The sequence below is a fragment of the Neopelma chrysocephalum genome, unplaced genomic scaffold (assembly GCF_003984885.1).
Source record: "Neopelma chrysocephalum unplaced genomic scaffold, ASM398488v2 Primary Assembly neopelma1_84, whole genome shotgun sequence".
In the NCBI taxonomy this organism is placed as follows: domain Eukaryota; kingdom Metazoa; phylum Chordata; class Aves; order Passeriformes; family Pipridae; genus Neopelma; species Neopelma chrysocephalum.
The window spans coordinates 4125184-4141075 of record NW_020897746.1 but is presented as its reverse complement, the minus strand read 5'-3'; the positions used below and the strand labels follow the sequence as shown (position 1 = coordinate 4141075).

Genomic DNA, 15892 nt, shown 5'->3' with positions numbered 1-15892 from the left:
GGAATGAATTCCTTGTTTTGCTTTGCCTGTGTGTGTGACTTTTGCTCTACTTAAACTGTCTTTATTTCAACCCACGAGTTTTCTCACTTTTACTCTTCCAGTTCTCTCCACATCCCATCGGGGGAGGGTGAGCAAGTGGCTGCTTGGGGCTGAGCTGCTGCTGGGGTTAAACCACAACATACAGATACTGCATTTAAAAAATAACTCTGGACCAACTGGAAGGCCTTCCAAAGAAGAGAAACATAAATTATTATGGTTTGAAAAACAGCTTGAAAACACTAGCACAAGGAAAAACTGAATGGGCTGTTAAGTGAAAAACAGGACACACAAAAAGGCCCCTGCAGAGGAGGGGAAATCAGCTCTCCACATATTGGGCAAAGCAGCCAGGAAAGAAGGGGCTGAAGTTACAGGAAAAACTGTTCAGGTCTGTACAAAGATGACTTTCCAATAATAATCAATACATCTTTCAAGAACTTTTGCTGGGCCTGTCAGAATGGGGAGACGGTTAAGATAATCCCTGTTGCTCATCTAAAGGGATATATATAGTCCTATGATAATAAGACCTCCGTGTCGCATTTGAATTTTAAACAGAGGTGAGGAATCGTCATTTCTGAAGCTTAGTAACTCATGTGCTTTAGAGAAGTTCATGAGAGCCTGTCTGGCCTTGGAAAGGTGAAAAGTCTGGCTCCATAGACTGTTGAAAAAAAGACAGCAACAGCAGCCAAATCAGGAATGATGCCAGAAACATTAAGGGCATCCTGAAAACAGGAGGACAGATCTCCAGGAGACTATGATAAACACAGAGAACCACTTCTGTTAACATGGGAAGAGGCAACTGGAGAGCCTGAATCTGGCCTCAAGTTCAGCTGTTCCTCTTGGGCAAACAGTAAGAACAGTTGACAGGCTCAGGGCAGCTGAGGAGCGTCCAAAGCATTCAGCAGTGGTGTTAAATGCAGTCCCACAAGACAGTTTAGCATGAGCCACTGCTGCCATCCCACAAGGCCAGGGCAGGATGCCTAAAGGGAAAATCACCTCCTCTCTTGGTGATTTTGGACCTACAATCAACCTCATGAGCAAACCACCTCTCTGGATGCTGATGCACACTGCACTGCCTGAGCCAGGTCAGGAATAACCTGAAGGATCACATGCATAGTGCATGCCTGACCAAGAGTGTGAGCTGCTCAAACACACTTTTTAAGTAGTCCTGTAGGATTTGTAAAGTATGGGCTACAATCTATAAGAACTTGAGAAAAACATTAATTTATCTAGCAAAACACAGGGAAGTCTGGGTTCTCAGAGTAGAGGAATGTCAACACCAGAATACAAGGTCCCTCAGGCCAAAGGCTTCACACACAGTGTAAAAGAATCAAACTCATGTTTTTGTTCCCTTTGTTTTCCCAAGATAACCCTCTTCAGCATTTGTACAGTAACTACCCCCCAAGAGCATGTACTAGAGTTACAGTTCAAAGCTGATTTCATCCTTCTCAAGGAAGGGATGGAGAAGTGTTAGAAACCCAGCACATATCTCAAAATAATCATTACCAAAGTGAGCTAATCCATTCCCCTGATGAACCCCTCCTCCAGCTTACAGTTTGCAGATCTTATCAATATTATATTTATATGCGTTACAAGCCTCCTCCAGGTAGCAAGATGATAATCTAATAATGGAAAGTGGTCAGCACACTGCAGATAAATCAAAGCTCAGAGGTCATTTTTTCATGGGAAACTGTGAGCTGCCTTCTCCAGGAAAACCTAAGTGAGCCAGACCTCAAGGCAGACAAGAAACTACCTTCATGGACATATTTCTTTAAAAGAAGAGTAAAAGCGAACGACAGACTTCAGTTTAGAAAGCAAAGGGAGGAGCACACTGATAAACACATAAGCTGTGTTATAAAGCCACTCCCAAGAAAACAAATCTCAGACTTTTTTGGGTGGGTAAGAAAGCGAAGAGATGTGGGGTGGGTGTCTGTTGTGATCAGTAGATACAGGAGTGGCATGTTAAAATGGAAAAATACATCTGGTCTCTAATACTGGGGCATATACACTCTGATGGACAATAAGTGTCAGACAACACTCTATTTACAGTTGGAAAACAGTTATAAGCAGACTGACAGAAGAACAGAATATATGCCAATGCCTGAGCTGCTGGGATGCCAGAAGTGCAACAGTTTGATGTTTCACAAACACACTGCACTGGGGAATGCCCAGCACTGCAAAAGCAGCACAGCACTGGGGATGAAAGAGCCCACTGTGGGCAGATAAATAACCATAACCCAGCGTGCAGTCTGACCCTAACCACCAGTGTTAGCATTGTGGAGCTGTGTTAGAATTTAAATTCTAGAATATCCAGTTGTCAACAATTGTATTGGCGGTTTTGTTGTTCAGAAAGCAAACCAGGGATTTACCTGGAAACGCTTCCCACCAAAGGGAACCCTGACAATTAGGTCTACATGAGAAAAGCCAAACTGGTGTTACCTAATCTGTGCTTACTCTCTCTTCACAGAGTATTCATGTAGAGATAATATCCCAGGTTTTAAATGTATTTGACAATGGACAATGTAAAGGGAAATCTGATGAAAGCATGTTAGTCCTACTGCCCAGGTTATCAACCCTTACAACATTTAGAGCATTTGAAAAATGCTTTTAATTAACTGTATCTAGTGTTGGAAAGCTCTCATTTTCATCTAGCTTTAAAACTAACTATATACAGGTCAGGCTACTGCCATCCTCAATCTGATAAGCCCAGATCATTTCCTAATTGAGGAAACTGAGAAAAGGCAAAGCACGTGGAAGACCAGAGCAATATTCTGCCTGTATTTATATTATAAGAACATCCCTACATTTGCATGATGGCAAACTACCACAGACCATCTCTAAGGAAAATAAAAGCTTGTATTCCCTGATGAGGAATGTGCAAAGCTCACAAGGCAACCACTGACCAGGACTGGAGGTGCTTTACTGGACCAGCAGGAAGGAAGCAGCAGCAACTCCAGGAAAAGACTTTGAAGCACCTCTTTGGGGCAGGTGTCCTGTAAATCCAGCTCAGGACAGGAACACATCAGGAAGAATGTATCTCTTGGGTTCTCCTTATTTTCAAACAACCCTGGAGAATTTTGTGTTTGCTTGTTTTTCTTTTTTTCCTAAAAACCTGAACTGATTGCTTTGGTGCCTCGTTGTCTGAAGAGAGGATTTATTTGAAAGCTAAAGAGTCTAAAGCTTCACAGGAGCTACAGAAGACTTAAACCTTCAGAGCTGCCAGTACTTGGTTACAGGGCTCTGGGTGTCCAGCCCTGACAAACCCCTCTCCTGCAAAAAGACACCAATTCTCAAAGCAGATCTCTAGCTGGACACCTTTGAAGACCAACACAAAAAGTGCTACATCCCCAGATATAGTTTACCACAGGTTATCCACACACTTACTTTTTTTTTCTTTACTTCATAATGGCAATGCTGAAGATGCCCATAATGCTGCTTACACTTGTGACAGCAAAAACCCTATTAAATACCACTGAACTACTGCCACCACTAAAAACTCAATGGCTTGTCACAGCCATCCCAACTGAAAAAGATAAGCAGGAAACCAAAGTTTTTCCCTGTACTAGTTAACTCCAAGCCTCCCAGCTCATCCTTCTTGCTTTGTCTCCTTGACTATGCAAATTGCTCCTCCTGTCTGCTCTAATCTTTTGCATTTTCTACTCCTTTTCTCCCAGTATTATGGCACGGACTCACAAATTACCTCAATACTCAGTTCTTTGCAGGCTATAAAACAGTAATTACTCCTCTATCAGAGAAGTTGATATCTCAGTCGGTTTTATGAACAAACTCATGTTTGTTTAAAGATACTTATAATAGCAAAACATCACCATGATAACGTTTATCAAAAAGAAAACATTTTTGTGTTATTAAGCCTTAATGTATGGCCACAGGTTATCATTAAGTTATCAAGTGACTGCATATTAAGATCTAATTGAAGAACTTACTGCAGTGCTCCCCCTCCTTCTGCAATGATGATTTATGGCACATTTTGTCACTACAATGTGCAGCAGTTCAGTACAAACACAGCACTTAACTAACAAGATGGCAGAGGCAGATATTCAAGCATAAGCTATAAATACTCAAATGAGTCAGAGGTTGTAAATCTGTTGAAAATCATACCTGATTTGTAGGCTGGAACACATTTTCTAATCTTATGGAAAAAGCCTCTGCTGGTTCCTACAATAATACGACACAAACCAGAAAAGCTCAAGACTTTACTTTTTAAAAAAGACTGATTGTGTTACACACCTAATTCCACTTAAAATACCAATGAAATTCTCTAAAAAGTTTCATTTTCCCCTATTTTCTATGGAACTACCATTAAACATCAGTCACATCTACCACAGCCAGAAAGAGCACATTATCAGTGTACACAAACTGCATTTCTGTGTGAGGAGAATGGAGGTTACAGGAAGGTGATTCACATCCAAATGAGCCCAATAGAGAACATTCTAACAGCCCATTTGGGGAGGGTAAGTAAAGAATCAATTTACAACTATGCAACCATCTACATGGCTAATTTGGAAATGGAAATGCCTGGCTTTTAAGACAGGTATGCCACTGTTCCTGTCATTTAAATAGAAATGCCAGAACAGGGGATGGTATTTCAGATATATTCATCCATTCTTTTTTCCCTTTAGCTCTTCTTCATAATACAGTTGACTATGGTGCTCCAGGTAAAATATACAGCACTGCTTGTGGGATAAAAAATGCTATGCAAATTTTTAAAGCTAACCTGAAGAAAGTATGCCAACATTTGCGACACCACAATGGTTTACCAAGCAATCACATACTGCTAAGTGCTTTCTGTTCAGTCCCTCAAAATAAAACATATTAAAGCCTAAACCTTGGTAGAATAACCTCCCAGTCTGCAGACAACCTTCCTGATTAAAATCATGACATAGTGAAAAGTCCCAAGAGGCCCAGACAGCCTGGGGGAGGGGAAACTCCAGAACAGACCATAGGTGGAAAGGAACAATGCTCAAGATTCACTGAACCCCTTTAACAGAGGGTGGGCAGTGCTGGATGAGCTGCTGAATCCCAGGATTACTGCAGCCACTCCAGCTTCTGCAATCCTGCTTCACAAGCAGTGAGCTGAAGTTCCCATCTTCCCCTTGGAAAGCCCACATCTCTCTTCCTGGTCCCACGCCATGAACATGCCAAAGACTGACCTACAAGGATCATGAAGGTCCAAGAGGCAGACTGACCATCTCTGCTTTCCAGAAATAGTGTCCAAATTAAGATTTCTAATCAAATATTTGTTTCCTACTTTAAACTAAAAGTAGTATAGACTTAACTCTCTGTTTGCAGATTTAACACTTACCTTTACTAGAGGTAATGCTGGAGACCTGGATGGATACTTTGCCTTTCAATTACCATGGTGGATGTTTGAGTAACGACCCACTTAAACTATTTGATACCAGCACTTCAACTTTGCTTTAGACAAAGTGTATTCAGCTGGGGTGTGAGTAAAGCAGCCAAGGAACTGATCACCTGTGTGCTGACTACACCTGCAGCAGGATGGCTGGAAGAGAAGCAGGCAGCAAAACACGCTGACCTCATACTATTTATCACGACCACAGCTCCCCTAAAGTCCCCTGTAGTTATTAAATAACAGCCATTTCCCATACTAGTGACTATTTAACATACAGAACAGAACTCTTACTAGTACTTACAGCTGAATGTTTTCATTACAAAAGCCTTTATACACCAAGTTTCTTTATCAAGTGAATATAAACTGGCACGAGTTTACACATGTAAAATAAACACTAATAGCCTGTGCTCAATAGTCCTGTTCTCAAAAAAATTACCATAAAAGAACAGTAACGTGGATGTGCAACAAAAACCTGCTCATTTCACCTCATCTAATTCTGCAGCACTCCTCTTCAGCTGAACAGGAAGACTACTTTCATTTGTTCTCAAGTAATTGAGAAACATTTCAGCTACTTATCAGCTCTTCAATCTTTCTTCCTTTCACACATTCCCTAGAATTGTTGCCAACAGGGTATTTATAAAAGATTCAGCCTCGCAAAAATACTTTGGCAAACAACGTCGCAGGAAAAAAAATAGAAAATGAAGGAGTTGTTATGTAGAGAAGATTTAAAGGGTTGGATCGTTGTTTAAACAGCAAAAAATAATTTAAGTTGTTTAAATAGATGCAAGAGCTGTGTGAGGGAGCACTTCCTACCCCTGGACCAGTAACTCCAGCAGCAGCCACATACCTTTCCTCTGTGGGTGGAAATGTGTGTTTATTTTGGAAGGGGTTTGTGCTCCACATCACAAATGGAAACATTCAGCTCGGGCTGAGGCCTCAGGGCAATACTGAACTGACAACACACCACATACACACCCCCACAGGAAACCTCCTTCCTCCTTACTAGTTTCTCTTTTCCTGAGGCCTCACCAGAGACTGAACATGCAACAGCCCCATCTCAGCTTACGGAGATCAGAGCTCCGTGAACAAAGCAAACGAGTTCATTACTAGACGGGACACATCTCCACATCTGCCTCTGTGCTGGACAAATAAATGAAAACCTTACTATTACTTGTTATTAATTATTAATCTTACTACTAATTAAAAAGAATTAAAAAGCACCTTGATAAGAGCACAGGCTTCCAGCACACCCCCAAAGGGTAAACCCTCCCTTGCTATCAACTCCCAAGCTCAGCCCTTCCAACCCACTTCAACAAAGTGTCTTTTCCTTCACAAACTCTGCTGAGAGTAAATATATTGTCTCCAATCAGCCAAAAAACAAACCAAAAAACCCTTCCATATCCCATTTCCAGTTGTGTGGTTTATTTTCTCCAACTGGTGCAAGCATTTCTCACTGCTATGGCAACCCAGTTGCAGAACTGAATGACACATGCATAAAATGAAGCAATCTTCTTTTAAGTTACCACAAGCAACTACATTAAGTCATATTTATATCTCAGCTACCAAAATCTACATTTTGCACAATGTTCAGTTTCAGCCCAGTTTTAATCTCTGATTTAATGCATCCTGCCCACTGGCATGTGATACCTGATGCAGTCCACTCAGTGTTACTGTGACATCCTGTCTTTACAACTAATTTAATTACTGTGTCCCAGATAGGAAATAAATTAATTAAATTCAATGATAATCCCTGTGGTTGCCTTTTAGTTGTAGTAGCATTTGTCACTCAACCTTGAAAATGTATCCAAATTAAATAGTTGTGCAGCACTGCAATAAAGTTTACAGTCAACTTTGAATATCTGAGGAAAAAAGGTTCAGTCAACTTTTTCCTCTCTTTAATTTTGTATTAATATTTTCCATATTTTAGGAAATTCCTGCTACCTATCATAAGCTTATGCACATCCCTCCTACAGAAAAAGGTAAGGAACTGTACCACGAAGTGGAAAAGCATTCCCACAGAGCAACCTTAAAAGAAATGAGTAGTTGCCAGACAAAGGAAATTCAAAGAAGGGTCACTTAAAGGACTGTAAATAACCCCTGGCCATTGCCCTGAGGATGAACAGGAGGTTTTGTTTCTCTGCAGGACAGATCAACTCCTTCCAAGGACCCTGAACTACAAAAAGGTGCATCACTGCTTCGGACAGATGAAGCAATAAATGCCTAAACTACTTAATCTCTAAGATAACTACTTTTATTCACTGTTGTCTTCTTCCCAATTCATATTTTATAGCAGTAGCACAGGATGATTAAGTACAAGGAGAGTGGACCAAAAATACTTGAAAGAAACAAACTCCCAAGCATACCTGAAAAACTGAAGTTATTATCTAAAAACTTAAACTTGGCAGTTTCAAGCAATTAAAAGCAAAGCTGTCACAACAAGAGACAGAAATAGTAACATCCCACAGAGGCAAAGCAGAAGGCGCTGAGTCTCACTAGTAACAGAAATGAAGAGCCACTGCATTAGCACGTGAAAATGAATGCAGTTACTCTGACAGCAAAAACATCTGCCACTGAATTGTGACATTAAAAAGTCATTATAATCCATTATAGAACAGAGAAATCTTTTCACACAGAAATGAGCTGATACAGAGAACAAAACATGCAATACTGCAGAAACAGAAACATTATATTTAGCTAGAAATCGCTCTCATGCATCTTAATTCCAAAGTTTTTTTATGTACCTAAGACTTGGTGGGATTTAGCTACTTCTGCTGCCTTCTGAAAGCAAAATCCACTGTTATAAACTGCATGAGATCTCACAGGGCAGATGCAACAGAATTCAAACTTAAACTTCTGAATTCACATTTTCTACATAGGAACAACTTGGAAAGAAAAGGACAGAGTTTCAATAAATTACTTGTTACAGTGTCTTCATCAGGTAGTCAGGTCTTTATTTTTCTGAATTCAGTATTACTGAGGCAATACTTAATTTCTGCTGTATAATAAGTGTATAATAATAAAAAGTGTTTGAAACATAAGTTGTTTAGTCAATCCCGTATGTTAGGCTTGGTTCTTCTCTAATTCTCAGTCTTTGGGAATCTGGGAAGTTCCACTTGTCTGTCTGTCACCTAATTACCCAGCAATAAATAACAGTGCATATTAACTGGTTCAGAACTGTTCCACAGCCTGAGTTCTGTGTGCTGCCATGTACACCAAAGGGCAGACCAGACAAAAAGATTTCTCCCAGGGCAACTGGGAGTTCAGTGCCCACGAAGGGGAATCCAGTCCTTACCTCTGCTGCTTCTGGGACTGTGCTGCAAACCAGCCCCAGTCTCTTCCCAAGAAAAAAAATGGGCAGTGGTGCAAGTGGGGGGAATAGTTTCCAGTAAGTTCAATGACCTGAGTTTGCACACTAAATTGAGTTGAATTGTGCATGCAGAGGCAGAGTGGCCATTAGTTGTCTTTGAAACAGATAAATAACTAAACAACTAAATGGAGAACTACATCTGTCCTGAGACCAGAGAAAAAAAGAGGACAAATGCTGTGTCACATTTCACAGAAAATTAATCCATATATTCTTGTCAAAAAGCTGGATAGGATACACAGCAATATAAGCAAAAGCTGAGAAACCAAACATATAGTCAGATCCTCCAACAAAACTTCAGGAACAGAACTATCCTAGTAAGATATACTCTCCCCAATTAACAGACACAAATAATGAAAAGTACAAGCACTCCTTTTTTAAACAAGCTCATAAAAATATCAAACAGTTCACAAAGAATAAACATGAATTTACCTTTGGTTTTTTGTTCAGCAGCCTGAAAGAAGAAAAGAACAAAACAAATCAACTATTTGTCAATACTCAAAATTATACCTAATAATGATAGGGCTGCAGGCCTAACTTTGTGCAGGAAGTCCTTACACAAATCAGGCATTAGTTCCAGTTAAGAACTGGAGAATGTTAGTTCAACTCCATGTATAAGGAATGTAAGAATGGCTGCCTCTGTCTGATTGATGCCAAAAGCAGATGCCAAAGAGACAGTATAAAGTATGGCAAGGGATATGGCACTGACCCCATCTACCCATCCAGTGTTCTCTCTCTTGAGAAACAGAGGCTTTCTGAACCAAACATTATGTTTGTGAACTTTTTAACACTCAGCAGAAGTAACTTCTGTGAACTTGCCCCCTATCCCTTTGAATCCACACACACTATTGGCTTAGACACAAAACCTGTGAAGTTTTTATCTGTTTGGAACCTACCCACTTTTTTTATGATGCTCAATTTTTATACTGAAAAAGACAGTGATCGATTCCTTTTTAAAATCAAAACAAACAGTGTAATCCATCAACACCTGCAGGTTACTCTTAGGAGTAAAGGGCTCATTTACAACAGGAACATGAACAAACCTTTTTCTGAGCACCTTCCTTCTTTTTCTTTTCTTCCTGCTTTTTCTTTTTCTTTTCTTCCATCAAATGTTCCTCTTCTTGTGTTTCTTGTTCTTTCTCCCTGATAAGAACAAAGGTTGGGAAGAGATTTACAATAAGACCAAGTTTACCTAGAAAACTAAACAATCCATGCTTGTATTGCCAACTTTCTACCTCTCATGTCTAATAAAGGCTGCTTCTAAGGCTGCAATAAAAGTACTAAAAAAAAAGTTGTTCCAAAATTGAAACTAACAACAAATAAACCAGTAGGCAATGAAAATTCAGAAAGAATAGATTGTATTTGGAACCTCTTTCCACAATCACTCACAAGTACTACTTAATATTAGCAAATTCTAGGGAAAGAAAGTTTAAAACTGGAAAAAAAGGAATAACTCCAGGTAATTAGTGCAAGTTTTGCTGGCTTTCAACAGCTGTGATTCACAATATACTTTAAAGATCATGAATGAGTACATTATTTTTGAATTACTTTACTTTTTTTGATCAAACGTGCTGTATTAATTTCTCATACACATCAGTTTTGTTCTCTAGACTTGTACACTAAGATCCGGAAGAAATCCAATCATATTTTGTGTTCATCCTATAAATTCTAGCTGAATCATTTGCATTAATACAAAATAGGACTGTTCCAGTAGCATCCTGATTAAAATTTAACCTGAATTGTCCCAAATCAAGAAGAAAACCCATTTGAAAGCTTCCTATCTCTGCTATGTCCATCACTGTAATAAATGGTTATAGCAGTGACCCTCCCTAACATCCTTCCCAATAAATACCAATGCAAATAATTCATTTACTTCTCTATAACTATTTTATCATCCTTGACAGCTCTTCAGGTCCTGATCATTTATCAGCCTTACAGATCTTCTGAGAAGGCTGATTCTGATGGGTTGAGGCCATTACTATCACTATTATTAGATTCAATGTCTTCCAATTACTCCCCAAGACCACTTTTAGCCTAATTCACTACTGCTTCACATTTAACTTGCCAAAGCCTACAGCCCCCCCCTTTTTTTTGTTTAGATTTTTTCTGTTGATGTTAAAAAAGGTTTTTTTAGCAACAAAACTCTTTGCTTAATTTTTAATCACAACAGGTCTGTGTGTGTCTCAGCCCTTTAGCTGAAGGGCATTTCACACCTCGTGTTTTCAAACATTGCCCTGAAACATTTTGAATTTAACTGTTTCTTTCATTTCCCTTTTAACAAATTTACCTATTCCTACATAGTTTGGCTTTTCATAAAAAAAGGAACATTGCAGTAAATTTTTTTGAGATTTCAGCTGCTGAAGGGTGTTCTGGTTTTTGGCTTTTTCGTTTGCCTGAAAATATTGATTTTGGCCACTGAAGATGCTTTAATGCTTACACAGATCCTGCATGGAGCTCCAGACTAAACCAAAGCAGATCCCCCCTTTCCTTGTGTTACCCAAAACAGTAAACACTACATCAGCATTTCACCGGTCTAAACTTAGGTGATAGTGTCCTTTTAGACACTTCACAGCACCCAAACTATGTACAGAAGTGAGATATATGGGCAAGATCCAGGGTCTGGAAGAGCAGCTGGAGGTCAGGCACACCGGGGAGTGCCTGGTGCACCACTGAAGGTCAGGACATCTGAAATGGCATTAGATATCTGTACTTCAAATACTGAATCACTTCCTGTCGTGGCCAAAATTTCATCACCTGCATGACTGCTCAGCTTTATTCCAGTTCCAAAGGGCCACCTTTTAGAGCTCACACTGTAAATCAAGGTTTGACAAACGTTTGCTCATAGGAGTTGCAGGTGGGTGTTTGCAACACATGTTAAATTGCACTTAAGAAAAAGGTACTTAAAACTGTACTTTTAAATGGCTTCTTCTAGGGCTCTGCAAAAAGTGATAACTTACATTCCCAAAAGAAACTGAGTTGAAACCGTAACAGGTTTGCCTTTATTCCTCTAAGCTCCGGAGGAGAACTGAAGTCCCCAGGATCTCAGGAACTACAAAGAAACAACATCCAGTCCCTTCATTTTCAGTGCTCCCTACCCAAGTCACACCAGACTCTACAAAGCCTGTGTTCCAGTGAACTCTCCCAAACTGTCAGACTATTGCCAGGGGAAGTTCAAGCCTTTTTTTGGTTTTTTTTTTAAAGCAGGTGAATGAGACAAGTCAGCGCAAAATGAGAAACTTTTTGGCTTCCTCTTGTTAGTACTTAAGAAAACCCCCGGCATTACAGCGATCCCACACCACCACAATTACACTTCAAACCCCTTCAATACTCAGGGTAGTATTTAAAAACAAAACCAAAAAAGCCCCCACAAAAACAAACCACCACCACTTTGCTTTATATGCAGAGTCTTCTTTAAGCTATGAAAGTATTTATTTTCTTGTTAGGCCTCTTTTTTTAATATCAAGTTCCTTCCACAGAACACCAGGTTGGAAGGGATCTCAGTGATCATCTGGTCCAACCTTTCTTGGCCAAAGCACCTCGTCCAGCCAAACCTTAAATGTCCAACACTTGGGATCAACTTTCATCACTGCCAAAGTCTCACTCCTCACACTGGACTCCACTACGAACTTTGGTTTCCAGGTAATACAACACCTCAGTGGATTTTCAAAATCAAAGAAGAGCAAATGTTTTGCTCCATTAAAAATACAACACATTTTATAACCATATTATCACATCAATTACAACATCTGAGGTAAAAGTGCCCCTCTGCCCCAAAACCTGGGTTTTGGTTGCGGGGGTTTTTCACTCCTGATATTAAAATAGCCTCAGATTAGCTCAGAAAATGATACTATAATTTTTAATGGAGTTCAATTTTCAAAACTGATTTACATAATGACACTTCTGAATACATGTGCTTTAAATGTGCTTAAAATAGAAATGAAGCTCCAAGCAGCCCCTCAGATGGCAACTCTTGCTGTCACTAGTCAGAAATTAGTCATCTAGGAGCAAAACAAAAGGAAAACAATAAAAACATTGCTATATAAAGTTGGATTACGTTGTCAGAGGCACATGTTGCAGCTTTACTTCCTGAGAGACAGTTTAATCTTTATTACAGGAAATACGCTAAAACACTTATGAACACAAAGCTCATGTTTTAAACCAGGAGTGTCTCAGAATATCCTTGTAGGAGTTTGCCTTTTTAATATATATGGATTGGATGTATCAGAAACGTGGGGGATTTTCATGAGCAAAGGGTTTTACTACAGAATCGAGTGTTGTTTTCACAGGTTGCAAACAGCTTATTAAATCCAAGCCTAAACCAAGGTTATCTTTAAAGTGCATGTGCTTAAGAGCTCTCAGAACAGGAAAACAAGAGGAACTGCAGGTCATGGTGAGAACAACTTGAGGACTGTGGCTCTGGTCTGTCAGTGCCTGTTGCAGAAAGGCTTATTAATGCCCTTTAAAAAAATAACAACTCTCGGCTGATTTATTTCTTAGATTAAGTAAGAACTTGAGTTTTCTAGTTGGTGTCAGGCGTTGGATTGCTTCCACAGCTGGTATTTTGAATTAGAGCTAATGTCACGTTCTGACAGCATTTTGCAGTACACCTGTAGGGAATATTGCATTCTTAAACAAACTTCAAGTAGAGTGTATTTGTATTATTACCCATACAGTGTTTTGGAGTTCAAAAGTTCCTGCAGTAATTGAGGACAAAACAGAGACCTGTCTCTCTTGTTCCATGTGACACTGCTCCAAACCCCAACAGCCTAATGAATTTTGTTGTATCTGTAAGATGCTGAAGGTTTATTTAACAACATAGGAAAACTACCTCTTCAGCACAGAATTATTAATCTTGGTCTACAGATGCCTTTGTCTGGTTTAAACCCCATATCTTAATTCCAGAATACCTTTTGTACCTTAAATTTATATCCTGCTGGAATAACCTCTCTTGACAGTTGTGAAACTTGCTATTACTGACAGAAATCCTACAAACTGCTCAAGTAGTGTTCTCATTTTGACTTCCCTCACCATAAAACAGGCCCTCCTGCATTCCTGTGCAGGTGTTTTTCCTAGCAGTGAGGATGGGAGAAAAAAGAAATGAAAAGAAAAAGAAAATCTTTAAAGTAGAATTGTAAGGAACTGGCAAATAATCACCCAAAGGCAGCTACCAGTGGAGGTTTTTTGAAGGAATTAATAGATCCACGCAAGAGGGTCTGGACACCACAGACAAGAAACACAAAGTAATCACAAGTTCTCAAAATCTGGTATCACACTTTTTCGAACAGAGATGAAGAAAATTAGTATTTAGAAAGTTCTTCAGGATCTGATTCTAAATGGTAAGAAAGAAGTGGCTGAGATAACAAAGGGAGAAAACAGCTTGAAGGGTGGTGATGAAAAGGGGTGTAAAATTGAAAAAAAAAAAAAAAAAAAGAGCAGCAAACTCTGGAAAGGCAGGTTTCAATTCATTCAGGGCAACTGAAAAATACTGTCCCACAGGACGAGGCAGGTGTTGTTTCTTGGAAATCACCAAGAATCTAAATAATGCACATCACATATATAGGAAGAATACTACATAAAGCAAGAAGTCACAACAGCAGCAGCAGTCCTTGTTTTCATGACTTCTAGAATGGATAAACTAAAACTCCACAATTTCCTACTGCTGGTTTTGTCTCATCTTTACACGGCCCAGCTCTGTGACCTTTCTAGAGTAAATACTGGTGAAGGCAAGGAGCTGGTGTGACGTTGAAGTGCCAGCTTTGTTCCCTTGATATCCAGGCTCAGTCATTAATCAAGGAGAGTCAAGCTGGTCCCTAATTACAAGCTCTCCAATCACCTCAAAAAGAAAGCAGCATGCAAAACTAGGTCAAATAAATAAGAAGGAATATGAAAAAAACCCCAGCACAAACACATGGGGACAAATTGAGGACGGCCAACAAAATATTAGCATTGTGCATATAAAAAGCAACAATAAATCAACCTTTAAGTGCTTCATTAATAAGCAAGAAGAAATATTAGTTTTGATTCTCAGTGGGAAAGGGGGACTAGTGACAGATGACCCTACGAGGGCTAAAGTGACAGTACTTTTCTTTCTGCTTTAGCCCTCTCTAAAGAGGTCAGCTGGGAACAGATGGCCAACAACCGCCTGCACTGGTGCTGAGCCCCCAGATGACGGCACTTCTCTTCTCCCAGGGATTTTGTGGGGCTCTTCCCTGCGGAGGGAGGCTTTGCTCCAGGGGCAGCAAAGCACCAACAACCAAGCTGCTCCTGCCCCCAGCATCTCCACCACCACCATGTTCCATTCTGGCTCCCTCCCCAAAAAGGGCTGGTGAACACGGCTCCAAGCATGAAGCTCAAGATGTATTTAAGTCCCTTCTCCTAAAATTTGGGAAGAACGAATGATTTGGCTTCTCTGGAAAACTTCATGAACCAGCAGGGAAGAAAAGGAGATGGAGCTAAGCATTTTGCTAGCACTCCAAACAGGAAATCAGACCAGCAAAAATAAGAACAGCTTAAAAAGTCCCAAGAGAAATGGGATGTTCCTCCACTGGCTGGGCCTGCTGTCATTTACCACAGGAACAACTGTGTCTAAGTCATTAAAGCATGAGCAGAAGGTGGGTAACACTGTGGAAGAGCAGCAAATGACAAAGACTGCATATAATTTACAGGGGAAGAGAGAAAAACATCATCAAGAATTTTGGGGGGTGGGGGGAAGTGATTTTTTTCCTGTGGCACAGTCACAGGTATTTTTGAAAAGGATGAAAGGGAGGCAACAAAACTAATTTACTGACTTCTCAACCAGTGTGCAAAGTTTTGTTAATAAGAACATGGTTCCTTTATAATTTAATAGTTTTAAGAACAAGGTACATAAACTTACAATAAAACACCCACAAAACCCCTCTGATGAGGCAGGGAATCAATGGATTTTTGTTGCAGAATGACACATGGCCAGCAGCAAAATTTTTACTAACCACTTTGCTGCTGGAAAATTGTGTGCACTTACTTAGTTTCCAGAATATGTCAAGTCATGGGGCTGCCAAACAATTAAGGAGGGACAGTATGGAGAACAACCTGATAAACTCAAGACGCAGGAAAAAAACAAGAGTAATTCAGTGAGAAAA

The 15892-nt window shown here is 39.8% G+C and overlaps 1 protein-coding gene across 8 annotated transcripts in view; it reads right to left on the bottom strand.

Moving 5' to 3' along the window:
• Window positions 1-15892, bottom strand: part of TNRC6C (trinucleotide repeat containing 6C) — a 98558-nt gene that overhangs the window by 68055 nt on the left and 14611 nt on the right. For all 8 annotated transcript variants that reach the window (XM_027691311.1, XM_027691314.1, XM_027691313.1 and 5 more), the window contains exons 2-3: window positions 9818-9917; window positions 9207-9228 (exon numbers count right to left, since the gene is read on the bottom strand). In XM_027691311.1, the coding sequence (XP_027547112.1) occupies window positions 9207-9228; window positions 9818-9880 (85 nt within the window). In that variant the 5' untranslated portion in view covers window positions 9881-9917. The remainder of the gene's footprint in view (window positions 1-9206; window positions 9229-9817; window positions 9918-15892) is intronic.